This window comes from Vigna umbellata, chromosome 3 (assembly GCF_029865625.1).
Source record: "Vigna umbellata cultivar VRB3 chromosome 3, Vumbellata_1.0, whole genome shotgun sequence".
Classification (NCBI taxonomy): Eukaryota; Viridiplantae; Streptophyta; class Magnoliopsida; order Fabales; family Fabaceae; genus Vigna; species Vigna umbellata.
The window spans coordinates 21,836,378-21,855,178 of NC_142167.1; the positions used below are offsets into that span (position 1 = coordinate 21,836,378).

Here is an 18,801-nt window from a genome sequence, read left to right on the forward strand (position 1 = left end):
TACAGTTCATTATTTATTGATAATTAAAGTTATTAAAAGTTAAAAAAAAGTTCATGACTCTTATTTAATGAAAATTACCTGTGATATCATAAAAATCAAACCTTATTCCTCCTTATTTATTTAATTGTTATCAATACATTAATCGAATAAGAAAGATAAATTTAGATTACGCGTAATAATAAATCACCGCATGGTTTTGTTTTTATACTTTCGAAGAAAGTATTTAATAAAGAGCAGATACATTTAATAGTCATAGGTCAAAAGCATTTAATGCTTTGTTTATTTACTAAATATAAAAATTAGCATAATTAATTATTATTTTCTTAATTTGTAATTAGTATTAGTTAACTTAGAAAAAAAAATAAAGTGGAGTATTAAAAGGACACGGAATTTCAGAGTTTAAAATGCATAAATAATAAAGGCTTATTGAGAGTTGCGAATTACCCAAACCAAGCGTATACGAAGACCAAAACACAAAGAAAGTGTATGTATAATAGTAGGTTATTTTAGTATAGCCGGAAAAAAATACAAGGGATTGGAAGAAAAGGACGAATAAAATTAAAGCTCCAAAAAAATGAAATTTCCCCAAATCTGAATGGGAACATTTGCCCTAACCCATTTCCCTCTATTCGGATCCTCCAGTCACGACGACGGTTCGCGGATCCTGCGCTCATCGGTTGGCCGGGGAAGCGGATGATGGATTGCGGTGTTGGATCCATCGTGTGGGTGCGTCGGAGGAACGGGTCGTGGTGGCCGGGTCAAATCCTCGGCCCCGACGACCTCTCCGCTTCGCACCTCACCTCACCCCGATCCGGAACCCCCGTCAAGCTCCTCGGCAGAGAAGACGCCAGCGTGTAAGTTTTCTTCACCGATTTCGAATTCGCGACTGTGTTAGCTACCACTGCAAAGTTTCTTGCTTTTCTTTGTGTGCAATGCATCCATCTGTTAGCATTCTTTAACAGTCTATGCTATTTTTCTGTCTTTTTAGGGATTGGTACAATTTGGAGAAATCCAAGCGTGTTAAGGCATTCCGGTGTGGTGAGTTTGATGATTGTATTGAAAAGGCCGAATCTGCTCAGGGGGGACCGCTGAAGAAGAGAGAGAAGTATGCGCGCCGAGAAGACGCCATTCTTCATGCTCTTGAGCTTGAGAAACAGATTTTGAAGAAGCAAGGGAGATCAGGTGGTAGACCATCAAATACCTTTAAAAAGGGTGCAGTTGCATCGCCTCCGGAAACACTGGGAAATGACAATGAAAACCATGCAAGTTCTTTTATGTATTGTGAAAGTGAGTCTGCTGGAGGTTTCTTTCTTCCAGAGATGGCCAAGGATGGCAATCAGCTGCGCGGGGAAGTGGATTATTCTGAAACAACACCTCGGATGAGAGACTTGCAGGATTTTGGGCTCAGAATTGCCCCTGCAAAAAAGAAGTTTCCATCTTTTGTTGAACCTAACATTTACCAGAAACGTACGGTTGATGATGGTGCTCGGGCTCTTGCAACCGGTGGTATACGCGCTGGCAGTACTGTTCACATGAATGGTAAAATTCTCTAGAAAAGATAAAAAAAAAAGGGTACACGAGAGATTGAGTTAGAGTGATAAATATTTTTAAGAAGCATACAAGGCACTCCTTTTTATTGAATATTTTAACCTGACTAGTTCTGTTTCCAGGGGCTGGGCAATTAGGAGCTTCACGAGCAAAGAGGAGCAGATGTGTGTATTTTCCGACCGAGTCCAGTGATTCTCTTGATTACAGAGAGACTCTACCCCGTGTTGAGATGTCACCTTCCCAACGCAGAAGGGAGTTTGCTTATCATGGTTCTATGGTTAGAGAGACTGAATATACTTTTATGGATGATGTTGAATCTGATTCTTCAGAAACAGCCTGTAGTGATTCTGATTCTGATTCTTCGGAGACAGAACCAGACTTGGATGAAGAGATGACAATATTTTCAGGTTAAATTTCTGCCATTCTCGTACTGTCCTTGTATTAGCAGTGTGATCTATTTGCCACACCCTGAGAAAAAAACTACATAAAAAACTGGCACATCCATTCTCTCGGTATCTTTAATTTAGTGTTTTCACTTCTCTTGTGTGCTCTGTGAACATGCCAATTTGCCAAGGCTTATCATTGGAGTCTTTAGAGAGGGATTTAGAAGGAATTGTCCTATCGTGCATATTTTAGTTTTGACTGGTTTTTTGTAATGTAAATTTGGAGTCACTTCCAATTTGTGTGGGATTTAGTGTCTCATTCATGATAAGCACTTAGGTTTCAGTTTGTGTTTGACTTTGTTTTAGCTTTCTTTCACATCATCCTTCATGGCTTTACTCAGGATGTTCCTATAACTGCAGAAACTGGTCATGATGCTGAAGAACATGAAAGCACTAGCAGCGAGGAGCTTGATGAATTAGCAAATTCCAGTGACATGCCTCACCTTTATCCTCGTGACTCAATAACAAGTAATGAAGCTGTGTCTAAATGGCAACTAAAAGGGAAAAGGAATAATCGGAATCTAGTAAAGAGGTCTGTTGGTGCTTCTGATGGAAAATGTAATATGTATGGAGCAGGAGCAGATGTTGATGGAAAGAGTAGTCATTTAAGGCACAATATAAATAGTCCAAGTTTGCACCGCTACAAATTTGATTTTGGTGATACCTTTGATGACGATGATCAAAACTTTGGACTGGAAGATGAATACCCTCTGTCTTCTAGATCTATATCAAGAAGTCAAAGTAAAATTCATCGTGGTGCAGCTTGGAATGATTTGGCCTATGATGATCATCTAGCTTCTAAAAGACATTGGGATGCTAAAGCATATTCTCCGTTGTACGGTGACCGTAATCATTTTGGCGGTAGGGTCAGGCCGATGCTAGTTGATGTAGATTTGAAAGTTCAAGCAAGCTATCGTAAAGAGTGTGTGCCCTTCATTTCGCTCATGAGTAAATTAGATGGGAGGGCAATAGTAGGGCACCCAATCCAGGTTGAGGCTCTCAGGGATGGCTCATCTGATATTCTATTTCCTACAATTGATGACTTCAGTAATGATGTGACTGGTATTGAGGGAAGTAGTGTGCTTCCACCAGCATGGAGGACTGCAAGGAGAACTGCAAATTTTCGCATCCCGCGCCCCCATGCGCCATCATCAAATGGTGCTGAAGGTGCGGGTGAGTTCCCCTCTTCAGATCAAGAACAAAGCTTTGAATATAAAAGTTTAAATGCTGGAAATTCCAGCCACCAGGCTAGCCTTCAAAGGAGGAGTGGCCTTAAAAGTCATCGTTCTTCAGCAGAAAAAAGATCCTTAAAAAAGGTGCCTAAGAAATTGAGCTTGTCATCTTGCCAAAAAACTCGAACTCTGTCCTCATTATCTACTGAGCATAATTTTAGTAGAAAGCCATTACATGATAGCAGTAGTTATCAAACAGATAGATTGACTAAACCAGACATTTCTGGGTCCACTACAGTAGCTTGCATACCAGTCCAGTTAGTGTTTAGTAGATTACTCGAGAAGATTAATAGGCCTCCATTGAAAACACCTAGTAATGTGGCTTTGCTGAATACTGGTGTGGATAGAAATTCATAGGTTACATGTACATTGTTATATGGCAACAATAATCTTACAGTTGTAGCACAATATATTAGGCATGTCTTTTTTCCAACATAGGGAATTCCTATTCAATTTAGTGTCAGCATTTCAAGGATTAATATGCTGTATAGTTCCCTATTCATCATGTATCTAGTCTAGATAAATAAAAGGTACATGAAATTATTTAGCTGTCTTGTAAGTGTACATTTGCCGGATCTTGGTTTCCTGAGAACTGCAACTAGCTAGTTATTGATTTATTTGTTCCAATATTGATGGGAAGTTCAAACTCTACTCGAATCTAGTGCAGTGGTAGTTAAATATTGATGTGTTTTAGCGGAAAAATCTATTAAGTCCCAAGTTTTTCTGAATACACAGACAAATATACATTACTACAGTTTGTTATTTATCGCTTATTTCTAACATAAAATGCTCAATATCTAATGTGGAAATTGCATGAACATTTACATAGCTGCTTATTGCTGGGTCTATTTGTGATTATGGCATTTGGTACTGAGTTAGATTACAGACTCAGTATTAAACATTGCTAAATATGTAATTTAATTTGTTAATCAGAAAGTGCCAGCATGCTTAAACCGTTTCGAATGCATTCTACTGATCTAATAATTCAATTAAGTGAATTATTATCTTTTTTTTTTCTTTTTTTTTTTTTGTAAAAAAGTTGATATTTCATGTTAAAATTTAATCCTTTTTATAACTTGATGCCTTGATTAACATTTATCTATATAACCACGTTGGCGGCTAAGTAAACAATGATTCAAAATACATTTCAACGAGGAAAAAGTAAAATTCAAAATAACAATCGAAACAGTGAAATATTAATGCCAATGTTGTATCTATATGGGGAAAGTGCCATGGTTATTTAACATAAATTTAAATAAAACTTTAAGTGAATTAAAGTTAACGAATTTTAAAGTGACATTTTCTTCTTGAAAAAGCTTATATTAGTTACCTTTTAATTTAAAAAAGTCTAAAATATAAATTTACGAAAAATCTTAACGGTATAAATTTTTAGTTCAAAAGATTAATTTAATTAACAAATCATAAAAATGTTTGTGTAATTTTATGATAGTGAATATCTTAAAAATTTCGTCTTCAATAGCATTACTATTATTAATTATTCTGCTTTTTTAAAACAAATTATAATATAAGCAAGTTTATGAAATATCTTTAAATATGTAAATTATACTTTTTTTTAATAAATTATTTAAATTATGATATAAAGTTATTCTTAATTGGATAAGTTAAAATTTTCTGTTTACTGTTCATTCTTTATATGCAGTTTTGGCCTATATTTTTATCATGATTATAGAGTTCCTATATTTTAAAAATTATATATAATTTTAATGAATTCTGAATTTTTAAATTTATTTATTTTAGCGTCATTTAAGTCTATATCCGACCCTATTCATTTAAGGTACCGTAAAAAATATCAATTAATGAAAATACAAACATTTAAAAGAAATAAAAGAGTACGAAATTGAAGATTGGACTGAAATTACATATTCTTAAAATATAAGGATTAAAATCGTGGGAAATTTTTTTGAAGAATCAAAATCACGAATCAAGAATTAAAAATGTCCAAAGTTAATTTTAAAGAAATTATTTTAGAAGTAAAGATTAAAAGTTGTATTAAAGGTATAACAGAGTAAAAGGCAGATTGTTTAGGCTTATGGATTTTTAGCACTAACTATAAATAAATGAGTAAAATACACATTGTTTTAGCCATATTAGGAAACGAGAAAAAAACATATGAAATATCTGAATAGGAAAATATTTATTGATGATTAATCTAAAATAAATATATAAAGTAATTTGAACTGTTATTAGGTTGCTTGAATATATTAGGTCAAAGTGAATGTACCGACCCACCGATTTAACATTTGGCCCAGGCCCAAAAATTCAAATTTGAAAAGTAGGCTCTAACGGTTATATTGTCTAACGTCACGTCGATTAACCCTTGCAATTGAACGTATAAATACCCCCACTGATTCCAAGGCTCCTCACTCGCTTGTAGTGTCTGTCTCTCCCGCTCTCCATCGCCGCATCTTCAACAACCCAAAACACCTTGTTTTGTTTCGATCCTTCTCTTATCAATGGATTTCCACTCCCTTTCAAGGAAGCAGCTACAAGCACTCTGCAAGAAGAACAAGATTCCCGCTAACATCACCAATCTTGGCATGGCTGACGCTCTCGCTGCTCTCGATCAAGTAAACATTCCACTCTTTTTTCCTTCCGTTTTTGTTTTAATTTTTGTTTTTTTTTCAATCACTGCGCGATGTGGAAATGAAACGCCTATTGTTGTAACGTGTTACTGTTCCATTCATTCACAGAGACGGAGGTTCTTGTTTGAACTGGTGTGCAAGGTTTCCGTTGTTTAAACTAGGGTTTCATTTTCTTTTAATTGATTGCTTTCAGGTTGAAGGATTGGATGAGGTTTTGAATTCAAGCGAGGCTGATGTTGGAACCCCAAATGTCAATCTGCGTACGGCTGGTAGGGCCTCAAGTCAAAGGAAAGCAACGAAAGCAGAAGTTGAAGGTTCAACGGTGAAGGTTTCGGCCTCTGCCAGGCCTCTACGTGGGGCTAGAGTTGGAGTTGCATCAGGAGTAACGGAGCAAGAGAACAAAGATGCCAGTGTTCCGCCAGTTACTCCTGCTGCCGGTAGGAGAAGGGCTACTGCAGTTTCTACTCGTAGAAAGAAAGAAGTTGAGATTGTAGAAGAAGATGGTGATAGGAATGATGCATCAGAAGTAACGGAGCAAGAGAACAAAGACGCCAATGTTCCACCAGTCACTCCTGCTGCCGGTAGGAGAAGGGCTACTGCAGTTTCTACACGTAAGAAGAAAGAGGTTGAGATTGTTGAAGAAGATGGTGATAAGAATGATGCACCTAAAACAGTTGCTGCAGCTTCCGTTGCTCGGAGAAGAGCTACTAGTGTTTCGGTTTGCACCACCAAGAATGAGACCGCCGGGGGTAATTCAGTGCAGAGAACATATAGCACGAGGAGGTCGGTTAGATTGTTGGAGAACGGATTGTCAAAGATGAGTTTGATTGACACTGAAGACTCTGGATTTGTCAAGATTGACGATGATGGTGTTTCTCAAGAACCGAGTAATGTCTCGAACCAAGTGGAAGACTCGTGTCATACTGAAGAAGGTACGTTGGATCTGTCCTTTTCTGAATATTTTTATTGTTTTTAACGATGTTTTGTTTTTAATAAACTAACTTGTGAGAGTGATTGACGCAGGATCTAGTTTGCAGATGGACTCGACTGTGGTTTCTGAAGATACTCAGGAGTCCGAAGTCTTTTCAGAACAAAACACTGGATATGAATGCCAATCACACGAGTCTGCTTCAGATGTGAAATTAGTTTCTGTGACAGAAATTGATACGGTAGTTGAACCACATTGTTCAGATGAAGGTGAACCGGAGAAAATCAACTGCTTGGAGTTGGGGGCTGAACCAAATGAATCAGATGAAGCAGGTTTGTTTTTTCTTCTTCTAAACAGTTGTCTATTATTGTGCTTAGTTCTACTTTGTTGATTGCATGCGTCACTGCGTCAGTGAAGTGATTGGATAATGACATTTGATCACATTTCAGGACCTGACCCGTTACTTGATCTGGAGGAAACTTGTGATTCCTCGGACCTAGAAACTGAAAATAAGGAATGCGTTGGAGCCTGCCAAGAAAGTTTTCCCGTCGAGGCATCCGCTGATGCTATGGAACCTGATAACGTTTCGGTGGATGTTACTGACCAAGGTGTTGCTGGTTCGCTTTCTATGATAACTGATTGCGAGATTTATGACGAAGTCAACAATAAGTGTGGTGACCAAGTCAGCAGTGATGAAGATGTCAACAGTGGCGCTTTGGTCAGCCAAAAGAAACAAGTTGAGCTCATGGATGGAAAAATCAGCCATGAGAGTGATGATAAAGAAGATAAGAACAATGAGCCAGAAGTGGAGGATGAATCAGATTATTCTAGTTTACTGGAAGGAAGATCTGATGATCAAGGTTTGTTTATGCTCTTTGTAGCAATTGTTAATTAGATGGTTAGTACTTGTACATATAGCGTCCTTCAGCATGGGCTCTAAGTGTTAATCTTTATTGATCGGTTTGCAGGTTCCGAAGTGTTACCTTTACTTGAGGATAGCACTGTGGCAACGCTAGAGGTTTTGCCTTCTGAGACATCTGAAGTTCAAGTGGAGGTTACTTACCAAGATACTCCAACTTTGACTGTTGTGGTTGCTGACGAGGATGTCGCTGCCTCGATCACCTCACCTGTCGGTGATGCTCCAACGGGCGTAAATGAAACTATGGAGTACAACACTGGCGATGTTAACCAGGACATGAAGGATGAAACTGAAGAAGATGAAGAGTACCAGCATCTTGCTGTTGAGGACAAAGATGCCAAGGAAAGTGGCTCGATGATTGGTTCTGAAGGGGTTCCCGAGCTCGACTCAATTTCTAGTTCTGCTGGTGAGCTCCAAGAGGAAGAACTGAAAGAAGTTAAACCAGAGCAGATGGAAGCAGTGACACATAGCGTTCCTGATGTTACTGAGGCACAAGCTGAAGAATCCGAGGAACCTGTAACAGGACAGGTAGCTATGTTGGAAGTTGATAATGTATTTTCTGGTATTCAGTTGATAATGTAGTCCTCAAATCTCTCTTGTTCATCAACAGGTTTCAGTTGAATCTGCTTCGAGTCCTATTGATGGCGAGGTTGTTTCCGAAGAAGTTTCTGCCATCCCAGACCAAGATAACGTCATAGTCTCTTCGGAAAACGTGTCCTCCGATGCTCCGGTTCAATCAGTTGTTTCTGACCCATTGAAGGAAAATGTGACATCTGATGATCTGCATAACAAGACCATGGGGGAACTTAAGAGAATGCTGAAGAATTTAAAGCTAGGTGGTGAAAAATCAAACTGCAACAAGACTACTAATAAGGTTAGGCTGATCCCTCTTTCGCCATCTATTTATATTTGATTACGTGTGCTCACTGTTTATGTTACACGCGCAGGAAGTGGATAAGAAAAGAACTGCACTGCAGGTACTGCCACAGAATCAGATGACAAATGGGGAAGCTCAGATTGATGACTGAATATCATAGCGAAAACATGAACTTTGAAATTTTGCACTCTCCAAATAAATCTTACGGATGTTTTAGCATAAGACCAAACCTTTGGTTTGGTGTTCTATAGCTGTGTTCTTAGTCACTTGGCAGATTTTTCTTGTAATTTTGCTGGTTGCAAGAACTCTTTTTTCTGGAATTTTTATTTCCGATGCACCAATAGTGCCTTTTTAGTATATCCTAATTATATCCCAAGTGCATTTTTACTGAAAGCAAATTGTTATTTATTACCATATTTTTTATAGAATTAAACTAAAATGCAATATAGCCTGCTTGTGGCCTTGGATGGTGAAAAGAGGGAAAAGATTACAAGGGCATATAAAATGCAATATTGAAATCTTATATAAACATGTGCATGTGTATAGGTGAACCGTACAAGTTGCAGGTTTTTATCAAATCTGAGTTAATTTAGTTATGAAATTACGGATAATTATTGAATGGAAGAAGATTACGAATTGTTAATTAAGCTCAAGATCGTTGTAAGGCTACGTGACTTTAGCTAAAAGTAAATTTCATTAAAGTCATCATAGAATTAGGAGACTCTGTTAAAACATTTCTTACACTAAAGTCGTATTAAACGTTAACAACTTTAATTTACATTAAAGGAATGTGATGATGAAAAATGTATTTTTTTTTTCATTACTTTATTTTAAAGGTAAAATGTAAGGACTTGGATTTGAGTCAGCAAAAAGGGGATGACAAGTGGCAAAGGATGAGAGGTTGAGTACTTTAAAATAAAATTACATTAGTTTGGAAACAGTGGGTTTTAACTCATTCCTCTTGTCTGAGAAACCATTCCCCTTCCAGCAAGCTCTCTCCTCCTCCTACATCTTCTCCCTTTCCATCCTTCACACTGAACCATTAAAATCTTGATTAGGTGCTGCCCCAACGATCACAAAGTAGCGGGTGTTGCTCTTAGTCGGTCAATTTTCCCAAATCTGAACCGGTAAGAAAACCCCCTTTCTCATGTGCCCTAGGGTTGTAAGCATGTGATTGAACTTGGTGCATGCAACCCATTTCGTTTTCTTCCATAATCTAGCTTCTATTTGGTGCTAAGATTCGTTTTCTATCATCAATTGATGATTTATAGGTGATTCTAACCTTTTGAAAGTGCAAGCAAGTGGTCTAGGGTTTCTACTTGAGCTTGGTTGTCTACACTAGAGGTAAGGGGAGCTAGTTCTCTTTTTGATTTTACTGTATGACGTGATTACATAATGATTTTCAAATTGGTATGTTGTTGGAAGCATAATTTTGAATTTTGCTAACTTGAAATGCATGTATGAAAGTGTGAGTGCTACGTGAATGTGGTGATTGATGGATGTGAACTGTTTGGGATGATTTTGAGTGATGAATTATGTATGTTGGAACTGTTTTGGTGTGTAAAATTTGTTATGGTGTTGATAGGAAGGAAAATCAAGTGTCTTAGGGTCACTTTTTGGTCATTTTAGAGGAAGTGAGGTAGGGATTTTGAGTAAATGAAGGCTGCAGTGTTCCTGGACTGTTTGGGCAGCCTAGACAAGTCCATTGTGACTTGTTAGAAGCATAACAGTAGTTGAAAACAGGTTCCAAGTAGTGGAATCGAATTTGGGTCCCTAAGTTGTTGAAATTAGTGTTTTGGATGCTGAAAGTGAACTTTAATCACTTAAAAATGGTGGTAGAAATGTTTAGAATCATTTGGATAAGTTTAATTAAGTCTAAAATGAGAATTAAGAGTCTAAGAAGTTGGGAAAAGTGGTTAGAAATGGTTAAGGGAGGTTCTGTTACCATTCTGCAGAGTTCTGAGAATTCTGCAGAATTAAATTCTGCAGAACGCGCAAACTGAGCGTTCGTCCATGGCGGAGCTGAACGCTCGGCCATGCATGTGCTGAGTGACGTTCGGTCAAATGTTGGTTGGATGAACGTTCGGTCTTAGGAGATGATAGTAATAGCGTTCGTCCATGGGAATGTGTTAGTGATTAGCGTTCGTCCTTGTCTGGGGACGTTCGGTCAAAGGTTGGAGTGATTAGCGTTCGTCCTTGTCTGGGGACGTTCGGTCAAAGGTTGGTGTGATTAGCGTTCGTCCTTGTCTGGGGACGTTCGGTCAAAGGTTGGTGTGATTAGCGTTCGTCCTTGTCTGGGGACGTTCGGTCAAATGTTGGGGGATTAGCGTTCGTCCTTGAGCCGGTGTTAGTAATCAGTTAGCGTTCGGTCATGATGAGGCTTGATATTGAAGCGTTCGTCCTAGTTATAACAGCGTTCGTCCAAATTGGGTTCGTCCAAGTGCTTTTGGCGTTCGTCCAAATAGGGATCGTCCAAGATGTTAGGACGTTCGTCCAACAGGGTCCGTCCAAGGACTTTTGGGCGCTCGTCCAAGCAGTTCGTCCAAGCGGTTAGGACGTTCGTCCAAACAGGGTCCGTCCAAGGACTTTTGGGCGCTCGTCCAAGTAGTTCGTCCAATGGTGTTAGGACGTTCGTCCAAACAGTGTCCGCCCAAGGGCTTTTGGACGCTCGTCCAAACAGTGTTCGTCCAGTGATATTTTCTTTTGTGTTTTCTCTCATTCCAGTAAGCTTTGTTAATTAAATATTTCGGTTACAATTTATGAATGCATCTTCATGTGATCCAGATTGGTTGAAAGTGTATGATTATAAGTGGTTTATGATGTACATTGTTGATTCAAAAGGAATATTATGAGATTTAAAATGGTCGGATTAAATCGGAAATTTAGATCTCTCGGTGAGATCAGTTAGTGTATTGAATGAATGTAAGAGGCTTCCATATGGGGGGTTATCCCTAACACTCCAACGGTCTTTCATTCTCACTTAGAGAGGATCGACGCGTGTGGTGGGAGTAGTGGGAGGTCCTAGGGTAGACGCTATCACTGGAGGTCTATTCCGCGGTAACGGATTAGCCTTGTGTATGGTCGGGTGGAACCCCTCGGCAATGGCTTTGCAAAGCAGTAGAGGCCATCACAAGTGCACAACCCGCCCCAGCTCTACATACATTCTATGTCCGGACGTGTCTAGAGTCTTAACATGATAGGATACTTGTCTTGATGAGTGTTATTAAATAAATGCTTATGTTTATGATGACTTATGTGTATGGATATTCTGGTAAATGCTAGATTGGTTGAAAATGAATTGTATGATTGTTTGAGATCTAGCTCACCCTTGCATTTGTGTGTGTTGCATGTGTTTGATTTCCCTCTTGCGATGATCATCCAATCCTTTGGATGTGAGCAGTAGGTGATGATGTACCCTTGGAGCAAGCGTTGGAGAATGAGGAAGACCCAGCTCCTAGTGCTTAGGATTTCTTCTAGCTATGATGTTCAATAGCTTTTTATTTTGAAAAACTTCTAGCCTTCATTTTAGCATGATCTGTATTTTGGAGAATTATGAGCTTGTACTTATATTTTAAAGTTTTCCAGTCAGACTTGGATAACTGTACTCCTAATTCCATCTATTGCGTACTCCTAACTGTTTCTATTATTATAATTGATGCATTCTACGTATATACTTTGTTATATATTTTGGGATGTCACATAAAAAATCATACATATATTTCATCATTTCTTTAAAATAAAGTAGTGTCCACGAAACATGACTTTAACCCATTCGATAATTATTTTAAAACTAAATTCACCCTGAAAAAAATCACGAGTTGAGTAGATTATTCTGCCATGCATTGCGTAAAATATATATTTTATGTTTTTGGTTCGAAAATTCACAGGTTAGGATTTTATGTTTTCTTAATTAATTAGTATTTTCTCGAAGAAATTAATAATAAATATTTGTTTATCTCCTTCTTCTGAAGGCATTGCTAATTTAGTCTCTAATGTCATATAATGTAATCATAAAATAACATTCACTGTTGAATTGATTGTTAAAATATATTTTATTAATAAGCAGTTCCATAAAATTTAATAGAATATTGTAAGGTTTTGTCTAAACATTTATGAATTAAAATCAATTTATTTTATACTTGAAATGTTAAAAATAAATTATATAGATTTAAAAGTCAATTTCTTATTTATTTTAAATTGAAAATGTATTTGATAAGCATGAAATATTAGTAGTTTTCTTTTTTTTTTCACACCCGAGTTTGCTTTTCACCTGTCCAAAACATTTTAGTTTTTTTTTTTACAATAATGACTCGCTGCATTGCTAATATTTTTAAGATGGTTGTTAAATTGAAAATGAATTTTACAAGTATTGAGATTAAAGTTACGTTATTTTATTTTATTATAACCACTTATGATGTGTTTTGGTAGAAAAATAAACATAAATAAAAGAAAAAAAAAGCGAAATAAATGAATAATAATTAATATAAAGAAAGTATAAATGTGTGAAATATAATTTTTTGGTTGAAAATAAAACAAATAAAAAATACATGTGTAATTGTTAAAAAATTATTTAATTTAAATATACATGTGTAAGTTCTCTGTAAAAAAAAAGTGTGCAAGTAATTAGTTGATGGAATGTGTGGTGTCTTTTATATTGATTTTAATGTTTTAATGTATATTAAATTTTTTTAATATATGTTATAAAGAAAGCGATAGAAAATATGGAAAAATGGAGCTGTCAAAAGATTATTTGATCTAATCTGATTCATTCGTGTTGTGATTTAGTGAATCAATTTAATACAGATAATTTATTAATAAATTTAAAAAAATTAATTCTAACCTTTTTCATCTCAGTTGACTTAATTAATTAAAAAAATTCACAACATTTTTTTTATCAGCAGAGAATATAAGAGAAAAGGGGTAATTTAGGAAAATGAAGAAAACAAAAGAGAGAGCGACGAGAAGAAGCAAGGATGTGTGAATAGCTGCGTTGAGATGTTATAAGAAAGGCCCAGGACGTTGAGAGTCCATTGGACCAATACAAGTAGGCAGAGCCCAACGAACGCATACAACACCTCGACGCAGTTCCTCCGCTGACGGCGACGGAGGCTGCTAACGAAAACAATCTTCTGAAACCTCTCGTCACCACGCCGCTTCACTTTTTCCAATCCAGTCCAACTAATATTATAGGTATGTATCTTTATCTCCACCGTATCCAATTCCAGTGCACTGCCGCTGTTTCAATTTTCGGCGAGGGAGTTGTTAATTTTCGCGATTTATTCCAGTTTCATTTCATGGAGACGCAACCACATGAGATTTTACATCAGCCACCGGTTTCTTCAAATGAAGTCCACAATGATGACGCGTCGAACCACAGGTGATTGCAATTTCACTCTCTCCTTTTTGCGAAATCACTGCTATACCTAATTCAACGATTTTTGGTTCAGTAGAGAGGCTGAGCAAAAACAAGATGTTTCGAGGGAAGAAGTTTTGCAGACTTTGCAAGTTATTGCATCTACCGGGAAGTTCTGGTATGAGTTATTGGAGTACCGACTTATTTTCTCAGGCTTTTGTTCAAAAGATATGATAGATAGTGGCGGTGTTTTTTTTTTTTCCCTTGAGTTAGTTATTCACATTATAGAGTTAATCCTACTTTCTTGGGACTTGGTAGGGCATTGTTTGGGCACACGTCAGGAAGCTCGTGTCAGTATATAATTATGTTGAGTTTGGAAATAATGCAGAAGCTACAAACTGTAGGTTCTGTTCAGATGCGTGTGATATGATGTAGCACTACCGAACATCTTACTAGATAATATACAGGATATCATATGTCTTTGGTTGTGATTTTAGTCAAAGACAAGGGTTTGTACTTGGTACTTGGAGTTTTAACTCTAAACACTTTTAGGCCGAAGGTTCCCTGAAAGAGAATGGAAGAGGACAGTAGTGAATGATTTTACTATTTTGCGTTGTATCTTTGTTTAAATTATTACGTAGGTGTGTAACTTTTGCAGTAAATACAAAAGATTAAGATTTTCGAGCTTGAAAGCAGTAAGCTTTTCCCTATTAAGAGTTCCACCACCCCATGGACTTACAATTAGTTCCTCTTTTAGCCATTTGACTATTTCAGTCCATTGGTGTGAGTGTGCAATCTAGATGGCTGGGAGTTGAACTTTTTTCTTCTTTTTTCTGTAATTGTTATCAGTAATGTGCTAAAGATGTGTCTTGCTTGACCCAGAAAGGCACTACTAAAGTGCTACTTGTTTTAGCTCTTCATCTCTGCAACTTAAGCGTGCTTGTTGGTTCCTTAGACTGCACGTGTGCACCTTTCTTTTTTATGAAAAACAATCTAGCCTGTCACTAGTCTGTGAGAATAAGTTACTTCTAGGTTCAAATATCCTTACGGCTCTTTGGTTCTAAAGAAGTGCTGTTTAATCCTCACTGTTTGCAATTTCAAATATACTACCCTTTTGGCATTTTTTAGTTGATATCATTAAGTTTGAATATCTATGTCGTGCCACTGCGAATTGCAAATGGAAATGGATGATGTTTGAATGAGGTAGCCGAGTTTTCAAATGCGAGACTGTCATTTGATTGTTGGCACAAACTCAGCCTCATTCATTGAGTGGTCTTTTGATAGTGGATTTAGTTTGATCAGTTGAAAAACTTGAGGCACAGTGTTGTTAATGGCATTAAGTGAATTATATTAAATCTTTTGCAAATCAATTGGGGCAAGAATTGTATGTAAGCGGTGGTACTCTATTTTTCTAACATTTTCATTTATTATTAACAATTTAATTACAATGATGTTGCAATGTTTGAAGCAATGATTAAGTATGGTTCAGTTATTGCTTTTGGTTGCTTTGCCGGGCCCAGAGTGTGCCCAGCAAATCCATTAGTATTTAGTTGTGCTGAATCACAGCATTATTGTGTGGTCACAAGCTCAGCCTGCGACAGGGTGTTGGAATTACTGTGACATGTTTTAATATATGTCCCCTTAATTGCTGGATATGTTGCTCGAAAATCATTGTGTACTTTATCCTATATGACCTTTAGGTAATCTTGATTTTTGAGCATTCATACATGGTTATCATAATTTTGTGTTGAATTTAACACTTCTCAGGATTTGTAGCATGCATGGCTATCTGGGATTGATTACCACGGATAAACTTAATGATAGTTGACTTGGACATGGATCTGTATTTAAAAGGCTAATGTGATGAAATTTTTAATAACAGGCATGACTGGGATAAGTTGAAGAGCATGCTATCCTTTCAGCTGAAGCAGGTATGGGGAGGTATGCTAGCATGCATTTTTATCTATATTTTGTTGATTCTTAGAGGTATGCTAGATGTAACTTTTTTGTTTTTTTGTTTAGTTTTTTGTCTCAGTTCATGCTACTCCTAAATTCATTATTCATTCATCATAGTTTTTTTTACAGCATATATTGTATTTTTCACTCTGAAATTTTGCCTTTCTCTACGTATTTGAATTTGTTATACAGGTGCTGTCAGAGTATCCTGAGGCAAAATTGACTACTGAGCAGCAGTATGCGACTTTGGGAGAATCCTATATTGAGTTGGTTAATAAACTAGATGAAGGTATCCCATCTAAAGTCCAAACCATTCATTGAACCAATAGTGAGTCCTGTCTAGGTTCAAGATGTATAACTTAGAAATGTTACTATTTTGTTCAGTATCATTAACTAGGTGAATCTTATTTTGCTATATCTATATTAGAAATCGTTACATTGGTGAATTTCCATTAAGATCTAAAAATATTTCATAAACATTATAACTACTTTTGGCAATAACTAATAAGATTGCTGACAATAATGTTGAAACACATTCTAATTCTATTGAACTCCACAGCAATGGTCTAGTTGTTGAAGTTTCCTATTAAAATTTATGGGATACATGTTTGGTACACTCCTCCTCCCTTTTGGTGCATTTTATAAACAAGCTCTGAGCTGGTTCAACTTGTCAGACTGAGGCCAATTCAAACAGTTTGACCAGTTTCTCTGTTTTCTGCTACTAATTCTAGACTTGATCGGACCAATTCATGACTGGAATGTGTAGTCAGTGTGGTCTAGTTCTCAAAACATTGGCGTAGCTTTAACTGTTTGTGTTCAATATATTTCTGCACGTGTAGTTATGGTTATCTACATAGATAAGTTACAAGCTATTTATGGTCAGTTTTTTCTTTCCTCGTGTAGAATATTTAGTGTTGACAAAATCTTCCGGTAGAGTGCTCAATGTTGACAGACAATGCCAATTATTTAGAATCAAATTTGAAGTTCTTTAGTAATTTTGACTGCCATTTTACTGCATGTCTATTTGGGGATTAATTCCCTCCTAAAGAAACCGAAAGTTTTCGAAGAGTACCCCCTGAGATTAGTTCCATTGAGCATTAGGTTGACATTATCTGGTTGAATCCCCTTTGATCTATTATTCGACGTCAATGATGTTGTCTCCAAAAGTTATGGCCATTTAGCTGCTAGAGAAATCCTTTCGGATAGCTAGTTTCATAGACTCAACCCAGCCAAATTCAATTTTAAGCCTGCAACAAATCTTAAATAGTTTAATAACAAGATCATCTTTTTTCATTGCATATTTTGATCTCATACTGTTGCTTAGATTCTTTGCATAGGTGTTATTTACTATTGGACTTATTGTTGATATTCTTTGGGGGGATAAGTTCCACTAAAATATTTTGATATGCTTTTATTTATGAATTGCAGCTCTTACTTGTTTCATTGATGGTCCTCCATTTACGTTGCAAAGACTTTGTGAGGTAAATCCGGCTTTCTGCTGTGAATTATATGGAACCTTATTACCATCATGTTTAACATGCTAGCATCGTAATATCTAATGTTACCATTAAACAGATCCTATTGGATGCAAAAGGCATTTACCCAAATCTTTCTAAGCTTGCTTTAGCTCTTGAAAAGGTATGCTATACAATTTGGCATGTGCACTGCCGCGTTCAATTTTTATATTTTTAGAATTAAAAACTGTATAATATCGTTTACTTCAAAAATGGTTAGTCATTGATTTTTATGATTGCTACTTAAGTTAGATATTTTATGATTGCAAATAACAAAAAACAATTTACTCGACTTCTGTCTGTCTGGTGTTTTTCTATGTAGAACTTATTAGTTACATCTACATTGACAATCTGCACTGATCCATACCCGCAAGCAACAGCAAAAGTGCCAGGAGACCAAGAGAAGACAAATGAAAAGGAGAATCTGCAACCGGATACTGCTCAGAATGTTACTGCACAGAATGGCGTCGAGCCTCAGTTGCCTGACAAAGACGAAGTAATGACTGAGGCTGATGTGGGAGATGATATGACCATTGACATGGAAACTTTTGAAGGCGATAAATCATCAGAAACGAATTCTGAAACGAATGCTGAACCTAATGCTAATAATCTCTAAGCTTAGTGGTTAGTGTGCATCTTTAAACCCGTAAACTCTGATGAGCTGAAAGACTTGGACACTTTCATGTTCAGTGAGCTCCAAATGCTATGAGGACAACGTGGACCCTTGGTCATTTCAGAGTGCTTTAATCCCTATTTTGGTAATCCTTGGAGCTAGACATTCTTAACATTTAAAAACAGAACGAAGTTTCTATATTGTAACTTTGGATGCAATGCTTGTATTGGTGCCATGAAGTTGAATATATCTCACTGTAGATTTGCTTTTAAAAGTTAAACTCACAAACTTGTTTATGGACTTTATCATCCATGATTTGTTGGTTGTTGTATATTAGTTGTTTTTTAACAATGATTGGATCATTAATGCCATTCTCCTGCTCACCCTGGAAATAAAAAGGCCAATGAACAACCTCATAAAATGGCCAATGAACAACCTCCCAAAATTTTAATATGTTGAGATCGTAACCAAGAGGTTTCGGTTGTACAAGAGATTAAACATGCAACTTATGTAAGAAGTACATGCATTTTTAGGGGACCAGCACTTGGTTTGACTTGGGCTAGGTCATTTATGGATTGTCCTTGTAGCATTTTTAGACCTTCATAAAATACAGTAAAAAGTTGAAATTCAAATAAAAATCGGTTATTTTTTTATAATAGCTAACTTAAATAGAAAAAGTTTTTATTTATATTTAACTAAGGTTTCAAAGAGATTATTAAGGAAATAGACTAAATTAAACAAAATAAAAGGTAGTTCACTATGATTTATCGTTTAAACTATTTAAAATATAATAACACAATTAATTAATAAAAGAA

At 36.5% G+C, this 18,801-nt stretch overlaps 3 protein-coding genes across 4 annotated transcripts; all 3 read left to right on the forward strand.

The window, feature by feature from the left end:
* Positions 1–470: 470 nt before the first annotated feature.
* Positions 471–3,874, forward strand: LOC148201927 (Tudor/PWWP/MBT superfamily protein). Its single transcript, XM_088110625.1, has 4 exons — positions 471–854; positions 989–1,539; positions 1,671–1,955; positions 2,352–3,874. The coding sequence occupies exons 1-4, from the start codon at positions 694–696 to the stop codon at positions 3,578–3,580; spliced, it is 2,226 nt and encodes a 741-aa protein (XP_087966751.1). The 5' UTR covers positions 471–693; the 3' UTR covers positions 3,581–3,874.
* A 1,750-nt stretch (positions 3,875–5,624) lies between these two features.
* On the forward strand, positions 5,625–8,970 carry LOC124837635 (uncharacterized). The gene is made up of 7 exons (XM_047313059.2): positions 5,625–5,811; positions 6,020–6,758; positions 6,850–7,086; positions 7,204–7,614; positions 7,723–8,201; positions 8,284–8,547; positions 8,621–8,970. The coding sequence occupies exons 1-7, from the start codon at positions 5,698–5,700 to the stop codon at positions 8,699–8,701; spliced, it is 2,325 nt and encodes a 774-aa protein (XP_047169015.1). The 5' UTR covers positions 5,625–5,697; the 3' UTR covers positions 8,702–8,970.
* Positions 8,971–13,585: 4,615 nt separating this feature from the next.
* On the forward strand, positions 13,586–18,317 carry LOC148201928 (uncharacterized). Of its 2 annotated transcripts, none has more exons than XM_088111123.1 (8): positions 13,586–13,740; positions 13,836–13,927; positions 13,998–14,081; positions 15,786–15,834; positions 16,052–16,148; positions 17,288–17,340; positions 17,435–17,497; positions 17,696–18,317. In XM_088111123.1, the coding sequence occupies exons 2-8, from the start codon at positions 13,845–13,847 to the stop codon at positions 17,987–17,989; spliced, it is 723 nt and encodes a 240-aa protein (XP_087967249.1). In that variant the 5' UTR covers positions 13,586–13,740; positions 13,836–13,844; the 3' UTR covers positions 17,990–18,317. The 2 variants fall into 2 exon arrangements, with proteins under 2 accessions (XP_087967249.1, XP_087967250.1); XM_088111124.1 differs by having other exon boundaries at positions 14,001–14,081.
* Positions 18,318–18,801: the final 484 nt, after the last annotated feature.

What these genes read in the sequence shown, in the direction of transcription:
- LOC148201927 (XM_088110625.1), top strand. Translation starts at nt 694, where the DNA reads ATGATGGATTGCGGTGTTGGATCCATCGTGTGGGTGCGTCGGAGGAAC. An exon ending in GGCAGAGAAGACGCCAGCGT is followed by an intron (nt 855 to 988) that starts GTAAGTTTTCTT and finishes CTGTCTTTTTAG; the next exon opens with GGATTGGTACAATTTGGAGA. An exon ending in CAGTACTGTTCACATGAATG is followed by an intron (nt 1,540 to 1,670) that starts GTAAAATTCTCT and finishes TTCTGTTTCCAG; the next exon opens with GGGCTGGGCAATTAGGAGCT.
- LOC124837635 (XM_047313059.2), top strand. Translation starts at nt 5,698, where the DNA reads ATGGATTTCCACTCCCTTTCAAGGAAGCAGCTACAAGCACTCTGCAAG. An exon ending in AGGAACCTGTAACAGGACAG is followed by an intron (nt 8,202 to 8,283) that starts GTAGCTATGTTG and finishes GTTCATCAACAG; the next exon opens with GTTTCAGTTGAATCTGCTTC. An exon ending in GCAACAAGACTACTAATAAG is followed by an intron (nt 8,548 to 8,620) that starts GTTAGGCTGATC and finishes TTACACGCGCAG; the next exon opens with GAAGTGGATAAGAAAAGAAC.
- LOC148201928 (XM_088111123.1), top strand. Translation starts at nt 13,845, where the DNA reads ATGGAGACGCAACCACATGAGATTTTACATCAGCCACCGGTTTCTTCA. An exon ending in GCATCTACCGGGAAGTTCTG is followed by an intron (nt 14,082 to 15,785) that starts GTATGAGTTATT and finishes TTTTAATAACAG; the next exon opens with GCATGACTGGGATAAGTTGA. An exon ending in GGTTAATAAACTAGATGAAG is followed by an intron (nt 16,149 to 17,287) that starts GTATCCCATCTA and finishes TATGAATTGCAG; the next exon opens with CTCTTACTTGTTTCATTGAT.